Source organism: Podarcis pityusensis, assembly GCF_964106645.2.
Source record: "Podarcis pityusensis genome assembly, chromosome: Z".
In the NCBI taxonomy this organism is placed as follows: Eukaryota; Metazoa; Chordata; class Lepidosauria; order Squamata; family Lacertidae; genus Podarcis; species Podarcis pityusensis.
The window spans coordinates 13319273-13347231 of NC_138044.1; the positions used below are offsets into that span (position 1 = coordinate 13319273).

The window sequence follows — 27959 nt, forward strand, 5'->3', positions numbered from 1 at the left end:
TCCAATTGTATAGAGGGTAAATGGAGAAACCATTTCCCAAAATATCAGTCGGGTCAACATATTCCTCCAGCATGACATAGAAAAAGTGTGGGGGTGGGGTGGGAGGGAGAGTTGGACTCCCCAGAGTTGGAATTAATAGATGGCAGAAAAAGGAAGTGTCTTGTCAATACATAATTCCATTTAAAAGCTGTAAAATCATGAGTCCCAGCTCTTGGGAGCAGGAAAGAAGGGGTTGGGAGCGATTCACTGATAAATGTATTTATGCACTGGCTCAATGGGAAAACTTTAGAAATTCATCGGAAATCACTCATTGTATCAATCTTCTCCGTTCCAATGGCATTTAGGACCCAGGGAAGTGAGGTATAAGGGGAGGGGTGAGTGAGCCCACCATAATCCCCGAGATGTACAGACACATCTGCAGGGCCTTCCCAAGGAGTCATGGCCAGTGATATCCAAACACCTCAGTCACAGTACCTATCCATCCTATAGTGGGATGAAGGTGGACAAGACAGAGGGGTGTATTTGATTTGACTCAGGGACCAAGGAGCTGTAAATACTTTCCTTTGTACTGGGATGGGAGTAAGTGTGAAATACTATATTTGCGTGACAGGGGTATGCCTGGATCTCAGGTTCTCAGGCATTAAGTCAATAGAATTAGAACAGAGAGAGGGGAAAAATCAAAAGAAGGGACATTACCATATTCATTTTTTCAAACGGCAGAAAATTTAAATTTAAAAGACGCATGGAGACATAGATACCCAAATGAAAAAATAATACACAAATTATTCTGAGGCCAAGCAATAGGCAGGAAGAATAGCTGGAATTTGGATAACAAACAATTTAATTTGGAAAATCAAAAAGGTAGAAATACAACCTAAATCAATAACAGACCATAATTCAATTATGATGGAGTTAAGAAACAACAGAAAAATACAGTTGACCCTTGGGTTCTGTTACCTTTGGGTAACGTAATCCTTGGGTTGCAAACCTGGAAGTGTATACTTCCGGGTTTCACTGCGTGGTCATGCACAGAAGTGCTCAATTGAGCTGTGCGCATGCACAGAAGGGCGTCTCCAGTTACAAAGTTTTTGGGATGTGGCCAGGCTCCAGAACAGATCCCATTCTTAACCGAAGATGGAGAATGAATGAAAGAAAAAATCTTAAACAATGAAAAGATAATGAACAAAGCACAAGAACATCTGAAGGAATTTTTTCAAATAAACATGGCACAAGAAACATACATCAGAGTGAAAAGGGATGCAAGCAAAGCTTTCATAAGAGGATTTTATATACAACATGATGCGATACAAAAAAGAATTAGAGAGGAAAAATTCGATCAAATTAGAAAGGAAATAGATGCAAATGAGAAAACATTAGCCAAAGACCCAAATGCAAGTAAAAAAAAAATCGAATTATTTCAAAATTATTTCTATTGTGTCCATTTCACCCTGAGTGCTTGGCCTCTCCTTCTCAATTCTGGCGGAGAGCCTGAGAGGCGGCCTTGCAGTTTAAGCAGAGGTTGCACGAGTTTGTTCAACCGGTGCTTCCGAAGAATGAGCCTCAGGAGCTGCAAAAAGCAGACTGTCTTGGGCTCCTTCGAGAGCGGTGAATGGCGGACTGCTTGAGCTTTCCTTCAGATTAGCCAAAGGAGCGGGGGATGCCACTGGTGCTGGTTCTCGGAGAGAGTTGCTGTGGGGATCCCCATAAAGGGGTGCGGCACTTGGCTGCTTCCTTTCCGCAGGCCCTTCCTCCTCGGTGCTGCTGCTCCCCCTTTGCTCCTCCTGACTCTCCAGCAGCTGCAGAGTTGTTGTCTGGAACAAGTAGAGGGGAGGGGGGATTATTAGCCACAAAAAAGACTCCAGCCCCTGATGAAAGTACTGTGTAATGGTTGGTCTCTAACCAGGACTCAGGAGACCAGGGTTTGAATCCCTACTCAGCCACACAGGCACAGCTAAGTGACTTTCACTTTGTAGTACCTTAGATACAACCTGTTATTTCTAGAGAGCTGGGCTTCACCCTCTTTGCTGCTCCCATGATTAGTAATATGGGGCTAAATGCCACCCCAATCTCTGACCGGTGCAAGATTCCAGGGGTCCAGGCACTTAGTCTGTGTTTCCTTTGGAAATGAGGCACAGTGTAGACTGTGGTGTCATAATGATATCTATCTATCAATACTTTATTGTGGTCCAAAGATCCACAAAACAATTTCTAAACTAGATACAGTTAAAACAACCAGACAGACAGATGGAAGAAACCAAGGCAGTCATTTTGTTTTATCTAGGGCATAATGATCTTTGTTTCTTACAACCTCCGAAAGAAACTTTGCCACGGCCAGTGTAATATCATTTGACCTGTCTTCCAAAAGGTATTTAATAAGGGAGGCTTCAGATTTTCCTGGAAAATTTGCCAGTAGGGGATTGATCAGTTGGTCCCTTGTGTGTTCATGCAATCGATGTCTGCAGAACATAAACAAAGCCTATTCTGATAGAGGATGCCTCTCAGCCTGTCATTTAGAACTTCCAAGGGAAATACATTTAGTCTGGCTTTGGTAAATAAATGCCGATAGGTAGGTACAGACAAATTCCTAAGGTATGAGGATATTTGATAGTCATACCCATATTGGATTCCAGCTGTGACCAGGCTACAAATTACATAAGATCGGGATCGCAGGTCCCTATGTGAGATGTCCCAAAGCCTTTGCCTCAGGGATTCAAGGGCAATGTCATAACCCAGATGATATAAGAGGGATGATGGTAGTGGAGCAACACACGTTAATTTGCCCACTTGTCCCTTTCAATCCTCCATTTAAGAATGAAAGAAGATGCATGATCAGAGTTCAAGGGCATCTTCCAGGGAGGCAAAGAACAGTCAAGGGTGCAAAGCTGGGGGGAGGGGTGGCACTGGGAGAATCCTAAGGGTCAGAGAGAGTTTTCCAGGGAGCCACTTCTGGCCTCGGGTGATGACTTTTGCCACCCCTGGGCACTACCTTCTCCAGATTCTCCTTCTGAACGTGGAGATCAACCAGCTCCTCTTCCAGGGCTACCACCTTCTCATCTAACTTCTTCCCGATCAGGTTCTCCTCCTGGTATCTGCTTTTCATGTCGTCAGACAACTTCTCAAGTTCTGTGGAGGTGGGGCACATAGCCAGTGACAGACGAAGCCTGTGCCACAGTGCATGTCCCTGTTTCCATCCACTGCTGTAGCTAAGCGCCATCTGCACTATATGCTTTAAACACTCACAGCTTCCCACAAGACATTCTGGGAACTGAGAACATTCTGTTAAGGGAGCTGAGAGGTGGTGGGAAACCCCAGTCTGCCACAAACCCCCAGCTACAATTCCCAAACTGTTAAACTATGCTGGAAATGGCTGCTTAAGCAGGGCTCTCCACTTCTATACAACTACAGTGGTACCTCGGGTTAAGTACTTATTTCGTTCTGGAGGTCCGTTCTTAACCTGAAACTTAACCTAAGGTACCACTTTACCTAATGGGTCCTCCCGCTGCTGCTGCTGCTGCCACGCCACCGGAGCACGATTTCTGTTCTCATCCTGAAACAAAATTCTTAACCCGAGGTACTATTTCTGGGTTAGTGGAGTCTGTAATCTGAAGCGTCTGTAACCTGAAGCGTCTGTAACTCAAGGTACCACTGTATTGGCAGCTGAAAAAAATCACACTTCCCAGGATTCCTTGGGAGAAAGTCAGGCCTGACTGCAGTGGCATGATAATGCTGTATAGTGTGGGTGGGGCCTCCGTGTAATTTTAAAGACATATCACATGTTTCTTCTCACTCTTACACCGCTCTGCTCTTGCATGCAGGGCAAGGAAGGTGCAGAATATGCACAAACCCATTTTCTATTATGTTACATTATGTTATTGTTTGTAAGCTGGAGATTCATTTCAACAAAAAGCAGCATAGAAATACAATCAATCAAGAAGTTTGCCTTTTTTAAACAGATGGAATTAAAGTCAAGAGTCTTTTTGGAGACACTGTGTCTGAGTCTTTAACAGCTACACTGCAGGAGGCCCTAATGAGCAGGACCTCCAGAGGTTGCTGGACTCCAACGCCCATCATCCCTGGCTACGCTTGCTGGGGCTCATGGGAGGTGAAGGCCAGTAATACTTTGAGGGCCACAGGCTCCCTACCAGCAAGCTAAAGAATTTCCTAGGATGATAAAACTACTCTGCATGTGCTTGGATAGTGCTCTTCTGCCATTTCAGCGCCTCCTCTCAGCTTCCCTTACCTGCCAGCTGTGCACGGAGTAGGCTGACCTGGGCTTTCTGCCTCTCCAACTCTGTCAGGGCTTCATTCAGTTGGGAATGAAGATTCATCTCCTGCTTCTGATGACGGGCCAGCTCCAGCTGGAGCTGGGTTATCTGCGCCGTGGCTTCCGCTAGCTTCTTGCTGATTCTGACCTGCAACACAAAGGAGCAGAAGAGACAGAAGAACATATGGGGAAGGAGTGCCCGCAAGACGTTTCCTGAGAGGATGCAAGAGCTGTGCTTTTGGAGGCTCCCAAATGCTAAGAATGAGTCTCCCAGGAAACACCTTGCAGAACTGGTCTACTGGCAAGGCTATGAGGAGCGGGGGGAGGCAGAAGCCTTGGGCTTTTTAGTTAGTTCAGGAGAAAGCATGCACGACAAAGGTGCATGAAATGGAGAGCAGAAAAGATTTCCCCAGAAAATTCAGGACAGACAAAAGAAAGGACATCTTCACACAGCAGAGCTCTCTCCCACAAGATGGAATGAAGGCCACCAAGTTGGATGGCTTTAGCAATGGAGCAGGAAAAGCTATCCACAGTCCGCAGTCACAAGGGCTAGGGTCTCCCTCCACTGTTGGAGACAGCATGCTGTTCCTGGGAATTGCAAGTGATCCAGTGGCGGCATGTGCTAGAGAGAAAAGCGGAGACAAGGAGAGGAGAGTTAACACCACCAGAAGCAAGAACAGCAAGAGGGGAGAAAGTTTTATCAAAAGAGGCAATGGCATTCTGGGTTAAGCACACTCTGCTTATTCTGTGGTCCAAGGGCTGATTATATCACTCAAAATCCCAGCGGCCTCAGGGTAAGATGCATGGAAGATCCCTTAATGGCGGGGTTTGCATGCTGATGCCCAAGCAAGAACAGGCCACAGCAAACCTGGAATTGCATGCTCTCCCCTTACATCTCCTCCTCTCATGCGCCGAGGAACCCTGACACTTATGCCTAGCCATGGTTTGCTGTGTTCCCTGGTACAACGAGCTGCAGCTAACGCTAACATCAACTATGGTTAATATCAAACACACCAACTTCAAATGTTTGTTTCAATAAGCTAACTTCAGAAACTAATTCTACTTAATATTAATGGCTGTTCTCAGTACAGACAACAGAGGAAGCAGCAGTTACCTAGAAGTGGAAACTCTCACACCCTTCTTCTTGGCTGCATAGGAGGAAGTGAGGGGGACGTTCACTATGCTTGCTCACATCATGCCAACCTGAGGTGCTTTTCAAAGGATTGCCTGAAGCTTATGAATCTTTTACCTGTATGTGCATGTATACCTAGCCAATCGTTTGTTCTATTTTGTTGCTGCTGCTGCTCAGAAACGTAACTTCTTTCTGGCCTGCAGGCAAAGGGGAATAGTGACCTGCACTAGCGATTGTGAACTCAAGGACGGGATCCTGGGATAGCACTTGCCCTCCCCACAGCCTCAGTCACTTGGCCCTCCTGTTGTGGCTGTCACACTGCCAGGGCTTACCTTCTCCTGTTCAGCATGTAGGACTCTTGCCTGGGTGTGCTTCATGGTCCTCTGCAATGAGCTGTTGCTCTGCTCAAATATCAGGTTGCTCTGCTCCACATAGCTGGGGAAGAATTGTTTTTTGCACACGTGAATGTTTGCATGATTTGATACTTTCCATCCTCTCATGTAAAAAAAGAAATCAAGGCAGTATCATACGTAGATCTCACTTTTCAAAAGCCACCCTAGGAGAGCTTGTATCCTTTATATCAGAATCCTAATAGTTCTTATTTTATGTTCCATCTTTCCTCCAAGGAGCTCAAATACTGGTATATATTTTTCCTCCCTTTTTTATCTTCACAACAAGCCTGTGAGGTAGGTTAGGCTGGGAGAGAGTGACTGGCCCAAGGTCACCTTCATGGCAGAGTGGGGATTGGAACCATGGTCTCCCAGATCTTACTCTGACAGACCCTCTTAACTGGAACCCCACACTGGCTATATTCCTGTATTCCTCTATTTGTCCATCCAACCCAGTACTGTCCACTTTGACTGACAGGAGCCTTGGGTTGCCTGGGGATTGAGCCAGGCCACCTGAGCTTTAGGCTTCAGCCACAAATACCAGCTGTTTCTCATAGAGCATTAAAAGTGAGCAAGAGTCTCCCTCACCGTTGGTTGCGGTCAATCAATTCACCAATCTTCTTGTTCTGCTCCTCAATGTGGCTGCTCTTCTCAACGATCTCCTGTTTCAACCTCTCATTTTCCTGTGGCACAAAGAGCAAAACGGAATGCGTCAGAGTCAGTCCTGGCCTCTACAACTCTCACAATCTCCAGCCACAATCTCTTCCCCAACCTCTCTCGGGGACCCAGATTTGAGGAGAGAAATCGTTGTGGTCTTCCGCCATGGTCATGGACAGAACATGGGCAGTTTGGAGCTGCTCCCCTTTTGCAAGCCTCCTAGGTAAACTTTATTTAGTAAGCAAATTGCGAGACAGCTGTACTGCATGAAGCCATGGAAGCAAGATACATGGTAAAAGCAAAATACAACACAGAAATCCAAGCTCTGAGAATGAATAAAATCAGTTTCACAAACTCTGATACAATAAGCCCATCTATTCTACTCAACTTTAAAAAACAACACCATTTCAGCAGGTATAAAACTTGATCTTCATAAGTGGCATCTCAGGATGGAAAGCCCTCCAAAGCAAGCATGCTTTCAAGAGGCATCTGAACCGCGTCACACTAGGCCCTGGTCTGATTTCTGGATGTCTGGAGCTGCAATACTAAAAGGTCAATTGCTAGTGCAGCCTTAGATGAACTGGAACAGAGAAAGCTCCCTTAGCTCAAGCCAGATAGCTGTGTGTATCTAGCTCAGTGAAGCCTACAACAGGGGCAAAGAACCTCTGCCAGTCCAAAGGCTGCCTTGCCTCTGGATCAACAGTCCTGGTGTAGGCGGGGCTAGGGACAAAAGTGGGTGGAGCAACAGATGTGGCTATAATACAGGAGATTAGAAGTCTCTACACCAATTACTCCACATCCAGGCTAGCAACAAAGACACTTCCAGCTGGCCAAAAGAACTCAAGGAAGGTGCAGAGCAGGAACAGGGAAGGACAGGGCAGCATTTGTGCCCAAGGCTCCCCACTGACTGGCAGCATCTCCTCCAGGGTTTCAGGCACGGGGTCTCTCTCAGCCCTGCCAGGAGACACTATTGGGGACTGTACCCAGGACCTGTTGCCTGCGAATCACATGCTCTGCTGCTTAGCTGTGACCCTTCAGCTGAAGGTAAAAGCAAGGTGTTCTAGTCTTCATGCTCTCAAGTAGACAGGCTCTTTACCTGCAGGATACGCTGGATGTTACTCATGATCATAGAGGTTTCCATGGTAACAGAAGAGATGCCTGGCAGCAAACCAGGGCCAGAGTTTTGCTTCCGCAGTTCCTCCAGCTGCAAGGGGTGTGGGGAGAGAAAGGAAAAACAAAAAGGAGGTGCAGCTTGAAGCATCAGCACACGGGAGAGAAGAAGCCAGATCAGGCCTGGGCCCTTTGAGCTGCTCACTTGTTTGCCAAGGAGAGAAACTGCTGGGAGCACAGCAACCTGGCTCAGTATCAGACCACTGGCTCCATCTAGCTCAGTGCTGTCAACACTGGCGGGCAGCATCTCCCTGGGTTTTCAGACTGGGGTGTCGCCCAGTCCTACCTGGAAACGTCAGGGAGCTAACATGGAACCTTCTGCATGCAAAGAGGTGCTCCACCACCTAGCTGAAGCAACTTCCCTAGTCCCAAACCTCCCCCCCATCAGAGATTAAAAAGACAATTCACAAGCCTACTATAAAAGCAGCTAGATACAGTTCTCCAAACAGTATGAAACAGAAGCAAAACCTGAAGGTAGATTGATTTATTATTTCAGAAAATGTATATACTGCCTGATATATGTATTATACAATGAACATAAAATGCCAAAATTGTTTAAAAGCCTTAAAACAGTTGAACAACGATCAATATCAGGCAGGCACCTTCACTGTACAGGCAACTCCCCATCTGTGGGCACACCAGTTTTGGCCCTCAGGGGTGCGGGGCAGGCTGACATGCACAGTGCCTCAGAACGCAAACCCCATGTAAATGGGGAACTGCCTGTACCCTTTTCGGCACATGCTTCTTTAGATCTCTAGAATGCTGATAGGTTTCTAGTTTATCGCTGGTTTTAATTTTTTGAATATTTAAATCGTTTTTACTAATAATTCTATTGTTTTATTCTTTTTGTAAAGTGCTTTGAGGTTTTTTTATGAAATAAAATAATAAACAATACAAAACCAACACCTCAGGGGTGGGAGCTTTTCAGCCCACTGGAAAAGCCTGTTGCAAGAAAAACACCTTCCTATTGTTTCTGGAAAGTCCTAGCAAAGCAGTTCTTAAGCAGCTTCCTATCCTGAAAGTTCTGTATTACCTTGACTGACAGCTGGTCCATCTTGTCAGCCACCTTCCCAACGGCCAGGCGGATCTCTGTGTTCTGCTGCCGGGTCTCTGTCAGCAGGAATGAACCAATGTCTCCAGCTGCTGTGAGAGGAAAGAAAACTTTGCAAGGTTGTGTTTGTTATTGTTGTTTCAAAATGAGACTGCCAGCAGAAGCAAATGCAGTGGTACCTTGGGTTACATATGCTTCAGATTACAGACTCTGCTAACCCAGAAACAGTACCTCGGGTTAAGAACTTTGCTTCAGGATGAGAACAGAAATCGCGTAGCAGCAGCGTGGGAGCAGCGGGAGGCCCCATTAGCTAAAGTGGTGTTTCAGGTTAAGAACAGTTTCAGGTTAAGAACGGACCTCCAGAATGAATTAAGTACTTAACCAGAGGTACCACTGTAGAAGTGGACAGGGCGGGAGGAGAGGGGTCACACCAATAAGAAAGGGCAGGGAGAAAAGAATACAGTTGTCCTTGAGCATCTTGACAAGCAGCCGTGAATCTTCTAGGGTGGGGGACTTTAGGGCAACTTAGCTGCCTATTCCCAGCTTTTAAACGGCTGGAATAAGGCAAAAGGAAATGCTTCTTCACACAGTGCAGACTTCGTGAGGCAGTGATGACCACCAACTTGGATGGCTTTAAAAGAGGATTGGACAAATTCATGGAGGAGGAGAAGGCTATTGATGGCAACTAGCCATGATGTCCATGTTCTGACTTCACAATTGAGGGCAATAAATGCTTCTGAATACCAGCTGCTGAAAAGCACAGGAAGGGAAAGGTGCTCAGATCCTGCTTGTGGGTTTCCCACAGGCATTTGGTTGGCCACTGTAAGAAGAAAATGCTGGACTACATGGGTCACTGGCCTGATCCAGTAGGCTGTGATGCTCTGAACGGGGGAATTTCTAACTTTCACTGAGTTAATGCTCAACAGGTAGGATTTCATTTCCTGGGCTACAGAGGTAGGTGCTCAACATTCACTATCCGTACCAGTTTGGGAAATATGGGTGTCTTAATTAATACTGGTGTGTCACCATTTCTTTCTCTTATTATTTTCTGTTTGCTTTCTTCATATATGGCAAGCCTGCTACCAGACTTTTGGGTTGTCAACAATGTTAATAAAGGGTTTTGCTTTTTTTAAAAAAGTTAATGTTTGAAAGCAGCTCCCAAAGCTACATAGTGCACAGTTTGAACATACCTTGGAAAGGAGCTGGGCACAACCCAACAGGCTGGAGCTGGGAAACTGCGGCACTCACTTGTGGGTAAGCATATGGCATCCCTGCATAAGGCTGAGAACACAGGTGGGGGAGGGAAAGGAGAGTCAGGTGACTTGTCACACTGACCAAACAGACGGCAAAAAGGTCCCCCATTAAAACAGCAGGATTGCTTAAGCCTGCTCTCAAGGGCTAGATGACCCAAAGGCCAAGGACTGCAAGGGATCCTCTCCTGCAAAAGGCAATGGTGGACAACCATTTGGACACCTTTAAAAGAGGATTGGGCAGATCCATGGGGGAGGCGCCTATTGATGGCTACTGGCCTCGACAGCTAATGGCTGGAAGAAGGAATGCTTCTGAATGCCAGTTGCTGGAAACTGGGGGAGGGGAAAGAGCTCTTGCACGCAGGCACTGTTTGTGCACTTTGCACTGGGGCATCCAGGTAGCCACTGAGAACAGGTGCCCCATGTGAACAGGATGCTGGGCAAGATAGGCCGTTGGCCTGATCCAGCAGAGGTTCTTCTTACATTCTTCTAAAGATCATATAATATATAGAAGATCCCCGCTGGATTTGGTGGAAACTACCTCTGCTGAGGTAACAAATTGCTTCCCTCCAACCCAAGGCTATGAATGCTGCTAGGTCTTAATCTAGCGCTTTTGGGATTTGCACCGAAGGGCTATTACCTTCATGGTTATGCTTCACCCTTCCTATTTTGCAAATGAAGACCTGACACTGACAGAAAAGGATGAGGAAACTTAGTCTAGCCTGCTAGTCACATGCCCCTGTCTTGAGCAAACCAGGGAACAGAGCAGGATGTTGTGCCTCACTTGGCAGCCTATTAAAGAACCTTTCCCTGCCTACAAAAGACTCCTTACCTGACAGTTTTGAGGGGTTCTTGGAAGGGGTGGGTGTGGTTGGGGGGCAGCAGGCACCTGGAGCCCCGAGACAGCTGGATGAGGAGCTAGGAAGAAAGCAGAGGCATCAGCGTTGCCCATCTCAATACAAGCAGTCCATCATCATCATCATCATCATCATCATCAAAATGTTTGTCTCTATTTCCACCCAAAGGAACCCAGAGGAGTAAGCACACAAACAGATCAATTCAAGCATCTAAACACAATGCCAGTGACAGATGCAGACTCTGCTCAAGCTGATCTACAGCAAATGAAGGACACTGCTCCCCCATCCCCACACATCCAGATTTCCTCCGCTTTCCATGCACAATCATCATGCTGGCTTCTGGGTTGTGTCCAACTAAATTCTACTGAGTAGAGCCACTGCACTCAAGAAGAACCCTGCCAGATCAGGCCAGTGACCCATCTAGTCTGGCACCCTCTTCTCACAGTGACCAACCAGGTGCCCCCATGGGAAGCCTGCAAACAGCCCTCTCCCCTCCTGCGGTTTCCAGCCACTGGCATTCAGAAGCATTCTTTCCTCCAGCCGTGGAGGGAGGGCGCAGCCACAGTGCCAGTGGCCATTGACAGCCCTCTCCTCCATGAACTTGCTTAACCCTCTTTTGAAGCCACCCTAGTTGGTGACCATCACCAAGGCACAACAAGGGAACACACTTTTTACCTTGCATTGCCCACTGAAGAGGGGCCATTGGACGGTAGTCATTCGGACAGAAGGTTGAAAATTCTTGAATGGCATGCGGCTCCTGAAGAAGACAATGCACAATTAACCCTCCTGGGAAGTGGAAAGGGACCCTGGAGGCTTCAAATCCCACATTAACGAGAGAGAGGCATGCCAGAACATTTGTAGCTATGGGGTTTTTTAATACGTTGTAAGCCGCTTTGAGCATTGTTTTAACTTGGGAAAGGCGACATACAAACAAAATGATTGATGATCCTTACAAGGCTTTCCCTCAAATTAAGATTCAGACCCAAAACCAGTTTGGGGTGAATACTAGATCTAGGGAGGGCAAGACACACAGTTTCATGCAAAAGGCCCCAGGTTTGATACCTGGTAGGCAGGGAATGCCCCCTGTCTGAAACCCTGGAGAAGCAGGTAATTAACTAAAAAAAGGGCCCTCCCCTCCTTCACTGCCAATCAGTGTAGACAGTAGGGAGCTAGGTGGATGAGCAGTCTCACTTGGTATAAGGCAGCTTGCTATGTTCCTCAACAGGAACTGTGACACACCGTATTTTTCCGTGTATAAGACTAGGCTTTTTCTCTTAAAAATAATGTCAAAAATCAGGGGGGGTCTTATACACAGATACATTTCCCCCCATTTTCTTAAATCTAAGTCCTAAAAAATAGGTCTTATAGACCAAAAAATACAGTAACTTTATTATGTGGGAGCTTTTGAGTTTCTCAAAAAATGCTCACCAATAAGGATCCCTCTCTCTATGAGAGGACCAAGTTACTTCTCATTGCTTTGGTCACATTCAACAGGAACTATACAATCAATAGGAAGATTTGGCTCCAATGGGGACTTACCGCTAGCTGTTTGCTAATAGAGCTTGATTTGGCACGCACAGCTGGCTCCCTGCAGTATGGAAGGAAGGGAGTTAACAAACCTGAGCATAGTAGGAAGAGTCTATTACGGGGTAGGATACTCAAACTGGCCTTTGGGACTCTGCCTCGGCCAAGCCCCTCACCAACCCCACCTCATGACCTCCCCAAGGGAGCTATAGCCTGGCTGGAATGTGTCCTTGAACTGTGACAGTGCACCTTGCTTCCCTGGACAGGGAGAGGTGTGTGCAGAAAGAAGCCCCACATGGTGTATTTTCTGGCTGCACAGAAGGCAGGAGCAGCATCTGTTGCTCTGTCCACTGGAGCCCCAGCCCAGCCCTGGAATGTGGCCCCTGCCAGGTTCTTTGGAGGAAGCCACAGCTGTTGAAAATGGCATGGCGCTATTTGGAATATATGATTTATTGTGATTTATTGAATTTGTATACCGGACTTCATCCACCCAAGGTGGTACAGTGCAGATGGGGCCTGAGTTATGCAGCTGAGGTGAAGGCCAAAAGCCTCAAACACAGAGGTGGCAACCTGTTTACTGCAGAGTTAGGATGCGACAGCTGGGAGAATGGAGGGCTTAAAAGCTAAGGGCACCCTCAGTTTATTTCTCACCCTGGCTTTGGAGCGGGAGTAGGAGGAGTCAGCCATGCTGGGTCTGTAGCGGGGCTTCCTGATTGTGGTGCTGGTGAAGGTGTGAGGGAGTCCCTGGGGCCCAGGTTCTGTCCGGCGGAGTCAGCGCCCTTTGCAAACCTCACCTAAGGGAGCAAAAGAGGGGCATCATGGAGTCTGGTCAAGGCAACCACTGTCTCCATTTGTAGAACCTTATCCAGGCAGTAGACTGACCACCCAACAACCTTCTGAGGTTCTCTTGGTTGCTAACACATTGGGAGGAAGACACACTCACCCGTTTGACTTCCACCTCAAAGGCCAGAGTTGAGTCCGGAGGAATGCGTTCAGCTTCTGCCAAAGGCCCGTAAGCCAATGCTGGCGGGACAAGGAGGAACCGCCTGCCTCCTCTCTTCATGCCAATCATCCCATCTTCCCAGCCCTTCAAGTTCCAAAAACGGAGAACCAAGCAGAAAACAAGTTTGGGTGACCGCCTTCGCTAAGTGCCAGAACCACACAGCCTTCGCCAACTTGATATCATCCAGACACCTTGGACTCCAACTCCAATCAGTAGGCGCTGGCTGGGGCTGATGGGAGTTGGAGTCCACAGGATCTGTGTGTGTGTTTGTCAGGTTGGTAAAGGCTGGTTGAGAGCAGGGCACAGGAATACTGACAGTTCTCTTGAAGTCTTGAGGAAAGTAGCTTTAAGCAGGAATGGAAACCATTCCCTCTGGGGCAACCTTCTTGGTGGGGAGGAGCATGCCAGGAGTGGGCGGGGCTAGAGGGGAAAGTGGGAGGGGCAATGAATGTAATTTTTATCTTTGTACAATATGCTACTTTAGACACCCACTCACACTCCCCTCTCTGTCTCTCATCCAGGACAGCAAGAAGCAGCACTGGAGGTCCAGGACTGTTTTGGTCCAGGCCACAGAGCAGGCTTGGCAAGGGGCATGGCCTGTGGTGAATCCTGAGGGCCGGTTTCAGTCCCTGCTGGGCCTGAGGTTCCCCACCCCTCCTGTAAAGAAAGGGCAAGCCTGACTGACCAGTAGGGCAGGATCAGGAATTTTGTAGGGATCGAGGGACCCTGTCTGGGCCTCCCACTCCACCAGATCCTGGCAAGCGTAGACAAGATGGGACAGCTACCTGCCTGCCGTTCTTGAGGAAGCCATTTGATCTGGGTTTGAGCTCAGAAAACATCACTGCTATTAAGCCTTCCACATAGCCTGGGCTGCTGAACTCTGCTTAGATGTGGAAGTGGAAGAAAGAATCCTTTCAGTGCGGTGGGAAGAGTAGCGCCATCTTACCTTGATGACTTTGCCAGAGCCTAGCTTCAGACGGAGTAATTTCTCTTTATTTATATTTGAGTCGAAAACCTGTTCCAAAAGTGGAAGGTCAATGGGGTGAAATTACTTTTAACGCGGAAGGTAATAGGTTCACGTTCCACTACTCCCACTGCTGAGCCAACAGCAATGAGTATCGAAGGACGGGGCACAGCTCAGGGACACAGCACCTGTTTTGCAGGCAGAAGGTTCCAGGTTCAACCCTGGCATCTCCAAGTAAGGTCAGGGAAAGACTTTTGCTTGGAAGCCTGGAGAGCTACTGCCAGTCAATGTGGGCGATGCCAACCTAGACCGGTGGCCTGATGCAGTGCAAGGCAGCTTTCTATGTTGAATCCCCTACCTAGCGGTGCCTCCCATGTTACAGATTGGGTAAAATGAGGTTGAGAAATAGGATCTACACCTTGGAGACAGGTGAAGCTCAGGGCCTAAGAGCATGTGCTTCCCAGGAAGAAGGTCAGCATCCCCAGTTGAGAAAGGGCGGCAAGGCTGGGCAAGGCCCCACCTCTGGAGAGCAACCAGTGCAAGCCCCATGGAAAAGCACTGGCTAGAGCTCATTGGGGTTGGGGTCAAATGCACATTGAGCTGTGAAGCAAGCTGGGTGAGTCTCATCAAGTCCCTCTCCTGTTTCATTTCCTTGCAATGTTATTGAAAGGCAAAAGGATGGGGTTGTGGAAGAAAAGGGCTGTATGCAATCTATAAACCAGGAGTGGGAAAGCTGTGGCCATGCAGTGCTGCTAGAGACTTCAACCCCCATCATCCCCAGACACCCCCTCTGCCAGGTCTCACCTGCCCAAGACTACCGTTCTGGAACAGCCAGCCTGTAAAAGTGATCTCCAGGACATCTCCAGTCGCCACACCTTGGCCGTCTCCGAGAACAAGATCCTGGCACAGCACTGAGTCAGGAGAACGGCTGCTGTTATACTTGGCAATGCACAGCTGCAAAGAGGAAGAACCAAGCCATTTGTGTTATTAGCCTGCATTGTCATCTGCACCTATGCAATCTGGCCCAACACAGCACTGGCTGAAGACCCCAGGGGCCTGAAAAGGCCCCAACTGGCTACACCACCATTCCTTGCCCTCCTTGGATGCTTCTTAGTGGTTGGCAGAGAAAGCATCTGGCGACTGATGCAAGAGAGCTGAGCTCCTGTGAACACTAGTTCAGTGTCTGCAGGAGAGCCACCCCCCACCCCACAATGCAGTGCACGCCTCTGGCACCTGCTTGCTGAAGTCCACAGCTGCCATTTCTGATTCAAACATGATGGACCAAATCTGCCTCTGATCATCATAAAATGTGCAGTAGTTGTTGGGCTGCACCTGCGGAAAGAGAAAGGAGAAAGTGGAATTCTGAGCAGCAGACAGCCTCTTCTCAAAACAACTTTCTTAATGATGGGTCTTGCTAAAGACTTTGGGTTGTGTCCCAATATTAGCCCTACTCAGAGCAGACCCATGAAAATTGATGGACATGATGAACTTTGGTGCATTAATTTCAGTGAGTCTACTCTGAGCACACACACACAAACATCAACGTCTGTAGTGTGTCATGTTTAGAAATGGAAAAATGCTATAGGATTTCGGGGTGGAGGGCTACCCCAAGGGATGTAAGCTACAGTAGGACAGAGGGCAGAATGTCATCTACTTTACTTTGTTACCTCTAGGTAAGCGTTTTAACCATAGAGGGGGCCCTTGGATCTAACACTACTCAAATCTAATGGGTTGCAACAAGCATTAGCTCTACTGAAAGCAGACCCACTGAAATTTATTGACCACAGCTGAGACCTCATATGCAATGTGCATTTCAAACCACCAAAGAATTCTGCTTAGCTTCAGCCTATGCCATGGTCCTTGCAGGTCTTAACGTCAAAGCCTACCGTGAATACAAACCAGGCATGGATGCTGGCGGTCGCAATCTGCTGCAGCTGCTGACCTTCTGGATGCACAATACCTGGCTTATGCCGAGTGATTTCTATTACTACATGAGAGATCTCAAGGCAGCCCCACAGGGTTCCTAGAAGGTCTGCTGTCCAGGAGCCAACCAGCTCCACACCTCCTTAGCTTCAGCAAGATGTGTTGCATTGTGTAACCTCAGCCTATGCCATGGTCCTTGCAGGTCTTAACACCAAAGCTTACCGTGAATACAAACCATGCATCAATCCTGGCGGTCGCAATCTGCTGCTGCTTGCTGGTGTAAAGAAGCACTCTGTACTGGATTCCACAAGAGATAGATGGACAGAAGAAAACAGGAGCAAAAGTGAGGAATCAAAAACTACGGGGCTGGCTGTTTTCAAAAGCACCTGGAGCTCTTCTTATACCAGGTAGCATTTCCACAGCACCCCAACAGCCAAATGACACATTAACATACAAATACATCAGAGGTGTTCATCGTAGGAATTGCTTTGGTTGCAGGTGCCTGGCTTAATTACATGTGGAATGACTTCGTTACAATGGAGCAGGCGTGGGGAGCCTTTGGTGCTGAGCTTCAACACCCATTGGCTCTTGCCAGCATGGCCAGTGGAGAGGGGTGATGGGAGCTGTCTCTGGAGGACCAAAGGCTCCCTACACCTGGACTGCGGAGAAACCAAGGGGTGAGATCTGTCCTTTTCTGCCCAATCAACGAGAATGACAGCCCAGTGTTTTATCCTGTCCCCACCACCCTCACCTGCAATAGGGGAGTGGGACAAGGCAATCATACCAGAGTCTTCCTGGAATAAACGTGTATGTTTCCTGACATATTTTATCTGTTGGTTGTAAAACACCTGTGAATCCTTTCATAGCAAAGTGGGGCAGAACAAACCACTGAAGAGCTGGCTGACTGGGCTGAAAAGGACAGAGGCTGGAAAAACTGAATCCCTTTTCCAACATAAGCTGCTGAAACCCCCTTTCTTTTTTGAGTGTGGTGGGAACATTTATTGGTTTTTCAAGCCACGACAAAGTTACTGTCTCACCTCCCTCTATCCACTCCGCACACAATACCCCCTAGGCCCTTCTTTTGTCAAGATTCTAGTCCACGTGGTTCTAGTTAAATAAGAGCACAGGGCCTTGGACTGAATCAAACCACTAGTCTCCCTAGCTCAGGACTGCCTACTCTGACCGGCAGCAGTGTCCCCAGCCCTACCCAGAGGAGCTAGTGATAGGATTTGGGAGCTTTTAGCAGCAATGTTATAAAGGTGTATGTAAAAATGGATTGTTAATAGGTGAGAATCCAAAGCTATAATATATTAAGTTAAAGGATTAAGATAAAAACAAAGAGGGAAAGGAATTGCTGAATTAACCAATTGAACTGGAATACAAAAAAGGGAGGTGAGAGGAGGTCAGGGAAGCAAGGAAATGAAATGTAAGGTACGGAAAGATTGATTTGTTTTTAAATGTTTTTTATTTATTTTTTTCTGTATTTTGTATTTTTTCTCTTTTTTATTTTTTCTCTTGTTTCTTTTTATCTATGTAATCTTTTGTTTCTGAAACTTTAATAAATATCATTTAAAAAAAAATTGGATTTGGGAGCTTAAGTCTGCAAAGTGGATGCTGTGTTACTGAGCGACAGCCCCTTCCCTGCTACGAATACTTTTTGTAGAGAAGTGAGGTCAGAATAAGAAAAATGGGAGCTATAACCCTTGTGAGCTGATTGGGCAGAAAGAGACAGGAGCCAAAACAGCACCTTTGCTTTTTCCAGAGTAAGACACCATCGGGAAACCAGGATTCAGACAAAGGGAAGCATTTCCTTAGCCCAACCTACATCAACCCGGTATCCTCCAAATGTTTAGAACCAACAGCAGCTGTAGCCCCAAACATCTGGAGCACAGGAGGTTGACAGAAGGCCAGGCTACTTCAAGACACCACACCTCCTCCTCTTACCTCCTTGGTTGCATTGCTGCCCACTACAGCTGCTCTATACTTGCCATGTTTCACATATTTCCCATTGGTACTGGAATGAGAAGAGAACACCTCTTAGCTTCCCACAATTGTTGCCACCATGCCAACCCCATGGGTTATATTAAGCGGCTCTTTACAAAGACTTCCCAGGGGTTGTTTGACTCCCATCAGCCCAGGCCATCTGGCCAGCGGCGAGGGGCGATGTGGGGGGTGAGCGGTAGCAGCCCAGCAACAGTTTATCAGCCCACAAGCTCCCCATCCCAGGAGGTCTCTACCCTCAGTTCAGTTCAGTGTTGGCTGGTACCTCATTGGGGTGAATGCAGCGAGCCCAACTATAGGTGGCACCAGAGCCAACAACAAGAAGGGCCAGCTAAGTCTAGGGCTGTCCCCATCCTCCTCCTTGCTGTGTTCTACCATGGCAGCATAGAGACTGAGGGGGGAGAGGAAGCTGACAGGAAGTCCTGCCCTCTGGATCGGTTGGACGTAAGAAGGCAGGCAGGTGGGAGCCAGCTGAGGGCAGAATGAGGGGGTACCTTCCTACTGGACCTGCTTTCACTGGTGTAGCATAAGGCAAGGAAATCAACAGCACATCGAGCCAGAGTCAATGATATCCACAGCCTGATTGGCTGGAAGTAAAAAAACAACAACAGGCAGGTGGGGGCAGACTGAGGTTGAGTTGGCGGTGCCCCATTCGCCCTAATCGACCACCCCCCACTGTTGTTCAGTTCCACCTCTTTCCGAAGAAGCCAGGCAAGATGGAGAGATGATTGCAAAAGATGTGAGCACAGGATTTGGGTAGCAAGAACACACTGCAGCTCATCCCCCCTACTGTAGTACTCACAACAAATATGCATGAACAACTGTAGCGAAGAAAACTGAATGCACTGCTGCAGTGGACGCAGGAGCAGCAGCGGCTGCAGGAGCAGCTGCAGGAGGATGCTTCTGGGTAGACAGACCTGCAGCTGGAGCAGCACATGAGAAGGGTAAGTGCTCTGTTGCAAACAGAACATTGCTTGCAAACATCAGGCCAAGTTAGCTCCCTTGTCTGAGGCAGTTGCTCAGATTAATGGAAAACAGGAAGTTGACTTTTTTTTTCTTTTAATACTTTTATCTTGCCTTAAACAAATACAGATAAATATAAACAACCAAAATTACAAAAGAAAAATTATTAATAACAATAATGGAAAAAGCTAAAAAACTACAAAAAATATCAAAGTACATGGCATAGAACATAAGCCATTATGGGGAAGAAGAAAAAAGAGGAAAGGAGGAGGAGGGGAAAGAAAAAAGTGGGGGGAAAGGGGAGGGGAAATGCGCCAAAATACAAGAAGGCTTGTCCATTGTACGCTTCCGTCAAGATCACAACAGATCATTATTCTTATCAATTCTCTCTATCTGCATTCCATAGAATCCCTCATCTTGGTATCAGGGAACATTTCCCTATGTGGTATCATTCTAAACATAACCAGGTCTTTATTGATGTACCCTTATCCCCTAGATAATTATTTAAACATTCCCATTCTTCTTTCACCATGTTTTTAGGTTTATCTCTTATTGCATCTGTCAGCTTCACGAGCTCCCATTCATCTTTACTGGGTGTATTTTTATCTTTCCAGTGTTTTGCCACTATAACCCTTGCTGCTGACATTGCATACATAAATAACCTGGTTTTGTTTTTGGGAATATTATCTGAAACCATTCCTAGTAAAAATTCTTCCGGATTATTGCTAAATGTAGTTTTTATCAATCTCTTTATCTCTTCATAAATCATATTCCAAAATCTTTATATCTCTAGACAGGACCACCACATATAGTAATATGTTCCTAACTGTTCTTTACATCTCCTGCACTTGTTATTATATGATTTATTTATTATTGCTAGTTTTACGGGGGGTCAAGTACCATCTATAGTACATTTTCATAAGATTTTCCCTTATAAGGAAGCAAGCCATGATTTTTTAGTCCATTATTCATTCCAAATACTGGGTTTGATCATATGTCCCAGGTCCCTCTCCCATTTTACTGTAATTTCTTTGATATCCTCCTCCTTTCTTTGCCAATTCAAAAATAGTTTGGCGGCTTTTAGTTGATAATATTCCAGCCAGGTTATTCCCTTCTGTTTCAGTTCTCTTAGGTCCTTTATTTTCGGGTTGCTACTTATTTCCTCTACTAAATCCTTGTATGTTAACCAATCACTGTTCATATTTTTCCTATGAACTGTCATAGATTCCATTGGTGACAGCCACCATGGTGTTTTGGTCACTACTGATTTTTTACTTCTCTCCCATTCTTCATATAATGCCCTTCTCACAATATGATTTCAGAACAGGAAGTTGCCTTGTATGGCGTCAAACCACTGGGTCCATCTACCTCAGTGTGGTGAATACAGACCACCAGCACCTTTCTGGGGCCCCAGGTCAGGGGTCTCTCCCCAGCACTACTCAGGAGTTGACCAACCCAGTTGATTCTGTGGGGCTTCAGAACCAAAGGTTGGACTAGATGGTCCACAAGGGCTCGACTTATGTTCCTAGGCATTGTGAACAGTTTACTTACCAGTAGCTAGTTGACCTTTTTTAGGCTGCCTGGGTGACATGTATTGGAAGAGCACATTTCCAGATTCTGTAGCTGTCTGATCCTGTCCAAAGAGAGAGGCCAGCCTGGTCCTGGGCAGAGAGAAAAGTAACCATTCACTTCATTCACAGAGAGAGGCAAGCAGGTGGGAAGAAGACATGTATCTGCAAGCACACAGATGCTCATGTTTCACTGCAGGTTGGCGATTTTGTTGCAGCCTTCCCCAAAGACCAGAGAGTAATGGATTCAAAAACTAGAATCCTGTCAGTGATTAGGACGCTGGCCACATGACCCGGAACCTGTACGCCGGCTCCCTCGGCCAATAAAGCGAGATGAGCGCCGCAACCCCAGAGTCGGTCACGACTGGACCTAATGGTCAGGGGCCCCTTTACCCTTTACCTAAAGGAGTAGACACATTGTGAGTCTTCTCTAAGCAGAACTTAGTTGGAGACAATCCCTTCCTTTTCCTATTAGTTTCTATAACCTCTCTTAAGAACAAAAGAAAAGCCTGCAGGATCTGGCCAGAGGCCCAGCAAGTCCAGCATTCTGTTCTTACAGTAGCCAACAGAACCCAAGCACAAGAGGCCTCTCCCCTCCTGTGGCTTCCAGCAACAGTTGTTCAGAAGCCCTGCTGCCACCAACTTGGTGAGCACAGCCACGGTGACTAAACATCGCTAGCCTTCTCCTCCCTGAATTTTTCTAATCCTCTTTTAAAGTCACCCAAGTTGGTGGCCATTCCTGCCTCCTGCGGGAGAGTTCTGTAGTTTAACTGTGCATGATGTGAGAAAGTACTTTCTTTTGCTTTTCCTGAAGGTCTTCCAACATTCAGCTTCATCGGATGTTCACAAGAGGGAGAGAAACTGTTCCCTATCCACTTTCTCCATGCCATGCCTAATTTGATAAACTTCTATCATATTATCTCTTACTTGCTTTCTGTCTAAACTACAAAGTCCCTAAAACTGAAAAGGCCGTTGCCCAATTATTGCACCCAAGCTTTTACAGAACCTAGTACAGTGGTACCTTGGTTTTTGAACAGCTTAGTTCACAAACTACTTGGAACCCGAACGCTTCAAACCCGGAAATGAGTGTTCAGGTTTTCAAACTTTTTTTGGAATCTGAACGTACTTCATTGGGGGGGTGCACTTTTGTTTTAAGTGCCACACTTCCGTTGCCTGCTTGCTTGCTGCCTGACCTTGGCTTCCCTTATTCAGCGCTGGCCGCGCCGGCCACTGGCAACACCCGAAAGCGGAGGAGGGGGTGGCTGATGCTGCAAGGACAGTGGTGTCAGAGGGACCCAGAGGGTGGCAGCGACACCCCCTGCCTGCTCGGCACGGCCTTCCCTCAGTTGGTGCCGGCAGTGAAATCTGGAAGCAGAGAAGGGTGTTGTTGATGATGTAGCGACTTCGCCTTCTCTGCTTTCGCTGCCACCGATTCAGGCCCAGAAGTGGCTGCCGTGACAGGATGCTGGTGCCACCACTGCAGTAAGAGTTCTTCACACACCCAAGTGGCGGGGTGGGTGGGTGGGTGGAGGGATCCAGAAAGGCTGGCATGGGGGGAGCGAGAGAAGCCAACTGGCTCCTCAGAGAGATGAATTTTGCCTTCCTTTCCATCCCTCCCGCCCCCCGCCACTAGAACTCTCCATCACACACCCCGTGCACTCATCCCTCCAATGGCAATGGGTAAATCACTGCCAGTTTTTAATACTGGGTAGCAGATAGCAGCCTGGTCTATTGCTTTTATTTTATGGATCAATAGTCTAATTAGATAGTCATTTTCATGCTAAATTGCTATTCTGGGAGTTGTTTTTAATTGTCTGGAATGGATTAATCCATTTTGCGTTACTTTCTATCGGAAAGTACGCCTTGGTTTTGGAATGCTTTGGTTTTGGAACAGATGTCCAGAAGACATTGTAAACAAAACAAAAATTTAAAAGGTATCCATTACAGTGGTACCTCGGCTTAAGTACTTAATTTGTTGAAGAGGTCCGTTCTTAACCTGAAACTGTTCTTAACCTGAAGCACCACTTTAGCTAATGGGGCCGCCTGCTGCCGCCGTGCCACCGGAGCACAATTTCTGTTCTCAATCTGAGGTACTATTTCTGGGTTAGTGGAGTCTGTAACCTGAAGCATATGTAACCCAAGGTACTATTGTGTTGCAAAGATACAAGCCCTGCCCTTGCGGTTTACCTTTCCCCACATACGGAGATTCACTGCCAGGAAGGTGGGGAGAGGGAATAAACCTGGCTGAACACAAGTGGTTTTCCCTACAGACATTCAGAAGTACAGTATCTCATCTCAGGGTTGTTCTGGAAGCAGAAACTTACCAGTTACCACACATCCTAGCCCAGGTCCCCGCACTCCTGAGAGCTAGAAACTTGCAGATTAAAACAAACAAACAAATAAACAAAGAAACAACACACACATCCTAAGGCCAAGTACCTTCAAACATTAAATCTCCAGCCTTAGACCCAAACTCCATGCTATACTGAACACCAAGCAAAAATATCCAAGGGGTGAAGTGCCCATTTTAAATGCCTGACAGCACCCCAAACAGCTAGAGAAAAACCACAAGTGGCAACATGCATGTTTGAGGGGCTCCCAAAAGAAGTGAGCGGACTCCAGGGCCAGATGGGCTGACTTCCAAGTACTATAAGACATTAAAAGACTATTTGATACAACCTTTGATGGAGGTCAGCAATGAAATTATGGAGGGGAAGAGGGCACCGGAGTCGTGGAAGGAAGCGTTCATCACATTAATACCAAAGTCGGAAGCTGAAAAGACACAACTTAAGAACTATCGTCCCATCTCCCTTCTAAATGTGGATTACAAAATATTTGCAGACATTCTGGCAAGTAGATTTAAAAAAGTTTTAAATGAAGTAATTCATAAGGACCAGGCCGGCTTTCTCCCAGGTAGACATCTGTTTGCTAATACAAGGAACATTATTGACATTTTGGAACTTTTGCAAACAGATATAAACACAAAAGCAGTTTTAATTTTTATAGATGCGGAGAAGGCCTTTGACAATATCTCCTGGAAATTTATGATGGGAAATTTAAAAGAGATGGGAGTGGGACGGGGTTTTGAGAATGGGATTGAGGCGATATATTCAGAACAGAAAGCTAAATTGATAGTTAACAATGTGGTTACAGAAGAGTTCAAAATTGAAAAAGGGACACGACAAGGTTGCCCTATCTCCCCTTTGTTATTCATTTCGGTTCTGGAAGTGCTATTGAACATGATTAGAGGGGATCGGTTGGCGGAAGGAATTCAGGTCGGTCAGAAACAATATAAATTAAAAGCTTTCGCAGATGACCTGGTTTTGACCCTGCAGAAGCCAGAGCCCAGTACGAAAAGAGTATTACAACTGATTAATGACTTTGGTCGGGTGGCTGGATTTAAATTAAATAAACAGAAAACTAAGGTTTTGGGGAAAAATTTGACTGATACAGAGTCAGAACGGTTTCAGAATGAGACGGAACTTAATGTGGTTAAAAAAGTAAAATACCTAGGGGTAAACATAACAGCAAAAAATCTAAGTCTATTTAAGGACAACTATGAAAAATGTTGGACAGAAATTAAGAGAGACTTAGATAGTTGGTCAAAATTGAAACTTTCTTTGTTAGGCCGAATTGCTGCTATTAAGATGAATGTATTGCCAAGGATGTTGTTTTTATTTCAAACACTTCAGGTTCTGGACAAAACGGAGTGCTTTCAGAAGTGGCAGAGAGACATTTCTAAGTTTGTCTGGCAGGGCAAAAAGCCCAGAATTAAGTTTAAGATATTAACTGATGCAAAACAAAGAGGGGGCTTTGCCCTGCCAGACTTAAAGTTGTATTATGAAGCCGCAGCGTTCTGCTGGCTAAAAGATTGGCTACTTCTTGAAGACACTGATGTGTTAGATCTGGAAGGGTTTAACAATGCTTTTGGATGGCATGCATATTTATGGTATGACAAGGTTAAAGCAAATAAGGCCTTTAAGAACCATATTGTCAGAAAATCACTGTTTAATGTCTGGACAAAATATAAAGACTTGCTGGAAAATAAAACACCAAGGTGGCTTTCACCTCTGGAAGCTAAGGCCCGAAAAAGACCCAATATGGAGGCTAAATGGCCAAAATATTGGGAAATACTAGAAAAGGATGGAGACAATTGGAAATTGCAGAGTTTGGAGAAAATGAAAGACAAAGTGCGAGATTGGTTACATTACGCTCAGATTAAAGAAGTTTTTAAAAATGATAAGAAACTAGGGTTCCAGGTGGAGAAATCGAAACTAGAAACAGAATTGTTAGAACCAAAGATTAAGGTACTTTCAAGGATGTATAACTTGCTGTTGAAATGGAATACACAAGATGAAACGGTTAAATCGGCTATGATAAGGTGGGCACAGGACATTGGGTATAATATCATGTTTGAGGACTGGGAGAGGTTGTGGAGTAATGGATTGAAATTTACTGCATGTAACGCTCTGAAAGAAAATGTAATGAAAATGATTTATAGATGGTATATGACCCCAGTCAAACTTGCAAAAATTTACCACCTGTCTGATAATAAGTGTTGGAAATGTAAAGAGTGTGAGGGAACGTTCTTCCACCTCTGGTGGACTTGCCCTAAAGTGAAGGCGTTCTGGGAAATGATTTATAATGAATTGAAAAAGGTATTTAAATATACCTTCACTAAGAAACCAGAGGCTTTCCTTTTGGGTATTGTCGGCCAAGGGGTGGCAAAGAAGGACCAGACATTTTTTATGTATGCAACAACAGCAGCAAGGATACTTCTCGCAAAACACTGGAAAACTCAAGATCTACCCACACTGGAAGAATGGCAGATGCAACTGATAGACTACATGGAACTGGCTGAAATGACCGGCAGAATTCGTGACCTGGGAGAAGAGAGGATTGAGGAGGATTGGAAGAAATTTAAGAATTATTTACAAAAGCATTGTAATTTGAGTGAATGCTAAATAAGATGCTAGACTAAAATAACTGAGCACCACCAAATTTAGAAGTTTTTAAGAAAATAAGTAAGACTGTGAAAATTTAACTCCTTTCGAGAATTATAAGATTATGAAATATAGAAGGGATATAAGAATTTAAATAAGATGATAAATTGCTGACAAAATGTTATAACGATGAAAGTGGAAGCGGGAGATGTGAGGAAGTCCAAAGAAAATGTGAAACTATGTTAAGACAAATGTTATATTGTTTATTATGTTTACTTCTATTGTAAAATCCAATAAATTGCTTTAAAAAAAAAAAACAAAAGAAGTGAGCGGAACAGAGATTGTGAGCTTGGCTTCCCCTTCTGGGGAGAGTGACATTCTGGGAAGACATAGGTCAGGGGGCAGCAAACGTTTTGAGCAGGGGGGCAGTCCACTGTCCCTCAGACCTTGGGGAGGCCGGACTATATTTTGAATATGGGGGGGCACCTGCAGTTCTCCATAAATTTCTCAACTCCAAAAACTACAACTCCCACTGGCTATATGTCACTCTGACCTTTGCTCACTGCCAGCGTTGCCAAAAGCAGCAGTGCAGTGCCCTTATTTTGAACACCTAAAATGTCACAGTGTAAAGGGCACTAGAAATCTTTCTTAGGGTTCCTTCTGTAAAAGGAATATAAGACCACAAAACACCTCCATTCAGTCCTGTTACTGGCACCCACTTTAGGGCAGGAGTTAAAATGCCAAATTGTGACCTGGGAAATCAGGGTACAGACCCCCACTTGGAGATGAAGCTCACTTTGTGACTCTCTCTCAGTGTAACATCAGCACAGAAGAAGTGGAAACAGAAAGCTAGAATTAGGAAAAGGGAAAATATTTCACCACAGCACAGGCAACAGGCATTTGTTTGCAAATCAATCCTATGTACATTCAAGGGGAAGGTCAGTTGAATTCAGTGGAGTCTACTCCCCAATAAGTCTTGCGTTTTAAGAATAATCCTCCTTTCCCCATTAACCCTTGGGCTGAACTTCCTAATTCCCAACCACTACTAAAACATAATGTATTCCCTCACTGTACAAAAGGTGTGGGGTTCCTTTGGCCCTCTGGATTGTAGCGCAAGCGTACTCTCATCACCAGTGGTGTAGCGGTCTGGGGTTGCGGAGGTTACGATTTCTGCAGCAGGGTCCCTGCCTCCCGCACCCAATCATCATGAGAGGCGAACTTTTTAGCCACTGCATGCTCCAAAGCTAAGCATGTAAGAAACAGTGAAAACACAAGGCACTTCGGTTTCAGCTCAGAGTAGGTCCACTGAAATGGGCGGGCATAACCAACGCATAGCTTAGTCGGATGCAAGCCAGCGCCCCCCATTTCATCCTTAGCTGGACGAAACCACGCCCATTTCATCTTCACCAGCAACGCTGTGAAGCAGAGAGAGAGCGAAAGAAAGAGAGAGAGAGAGAGAGAGAGAGAGAGAAGGACCCTTGCTGGCTCAAAGACGCCTAGCTCTGCTGAACTTCGCCTCTCTCTCAGCGACTAACAGCACGTAATTGCAGACAAAGCCCTTTGCATGTGCTCGGAATCACCCTTCGCAAGCCTGCACCCCCACCCCAGCCCCACATACAGCTCTAGTCCTACATGCTGCCCCAGCCCCACATACAGCCCCAGAACCACATGCAGCCCCAGCCCCACATACAGTTCTAGTCCCACATGCTGCCCCAGCCCCACATACAGCTCTAGTCCCACATGCTGCCCCAGCCCCACATACAGCTCTAGTCCCCTCACACAGCCCCGCCCCCTCACGCGGACCCAAAGACACTCGCACACCCCGCATCTCCCCCCACGCAGAGAGGCGCCGCATTCTCACCCTCCCGTCGGAAGCTGGAAGGCCTCGTCTTCTTCATCCATGTCCCCCAACATCCTGACGGCCCCTCGCTCCCCGCGCCCCTCGGCTAAGCCCAAGCCGGGAGGCGAGAGCCGCAAAGTGCGCGGCTGCAACTTCTCGGCCATGGCGCAAGCGCTGGGCTGCGGAAGCGAAACTAGCAAGCCAAAGCGGCCGGCGGCATTCGCGGTCCCCAAACGGGCCAAACTTGCACGCGGAGGGAAGAAACGCGTCCAGGGCAACACGAGCAATCAGCTGCTGCCGCAGCCGCGAATTTGGCGGCGGGACTCTTAAGTTTGACGGAAAGGGAGGGGGACACGGCTGGACCAATGGGAAGCTGGTTTCTGGGAGAGGGAGGCGGGAGGGCGGGTGACGCTCGCTCGAGGCTGGCCAATGAGGTGGCGCCTCCGCTCGCCGGGCGAAG

The 27959-nt window shown here is 46.6% G+C and overlaps 1 protein-coding gene across 1 annotated transcript; it reads right to left on the reverse strand.

Annotated features, from left to right (window-relative positions):
- Positions 1-823: 823 nt before the first annotated feature.
- Positions 824-27809, reverse strand: LOC308467891 (FK506-binding protein 15-like). The gene is made up of 21 exons (XM_080989577.1): positions 27521-27809; positions 20700-20809; positions 18988-19108; positions 18129-18198; positions 16407-16481; positions 15495-15593; positions 15066-15215; positions 14244-14312; positions 13238-13381; positions 12946-13088; positions 12310-12358; positions 11446-11527; positions 10746-10831; positions 9854-9944; positions 8646-8755; positions 7539-7646; positions 6374-6468; positions 5729-5831; positions 4241-4412; positions 2987-3123; positions 824-1811 (listed from the first exon to the last, which is right to left on the reverse strand). Exons 1-21 carry the CDS (start codon positions 27661-27663, stop codon positions 1509-1511), a joined length of 2460 nt encoding a protein of 819 aa, XP_080845703.1. The 5' UTR covers positions 27664-27809; the 3' UTR covers positions 824-1508.
- Between the last annotated feature and the right edge of the window lie 150 nt (positions 27810-27959).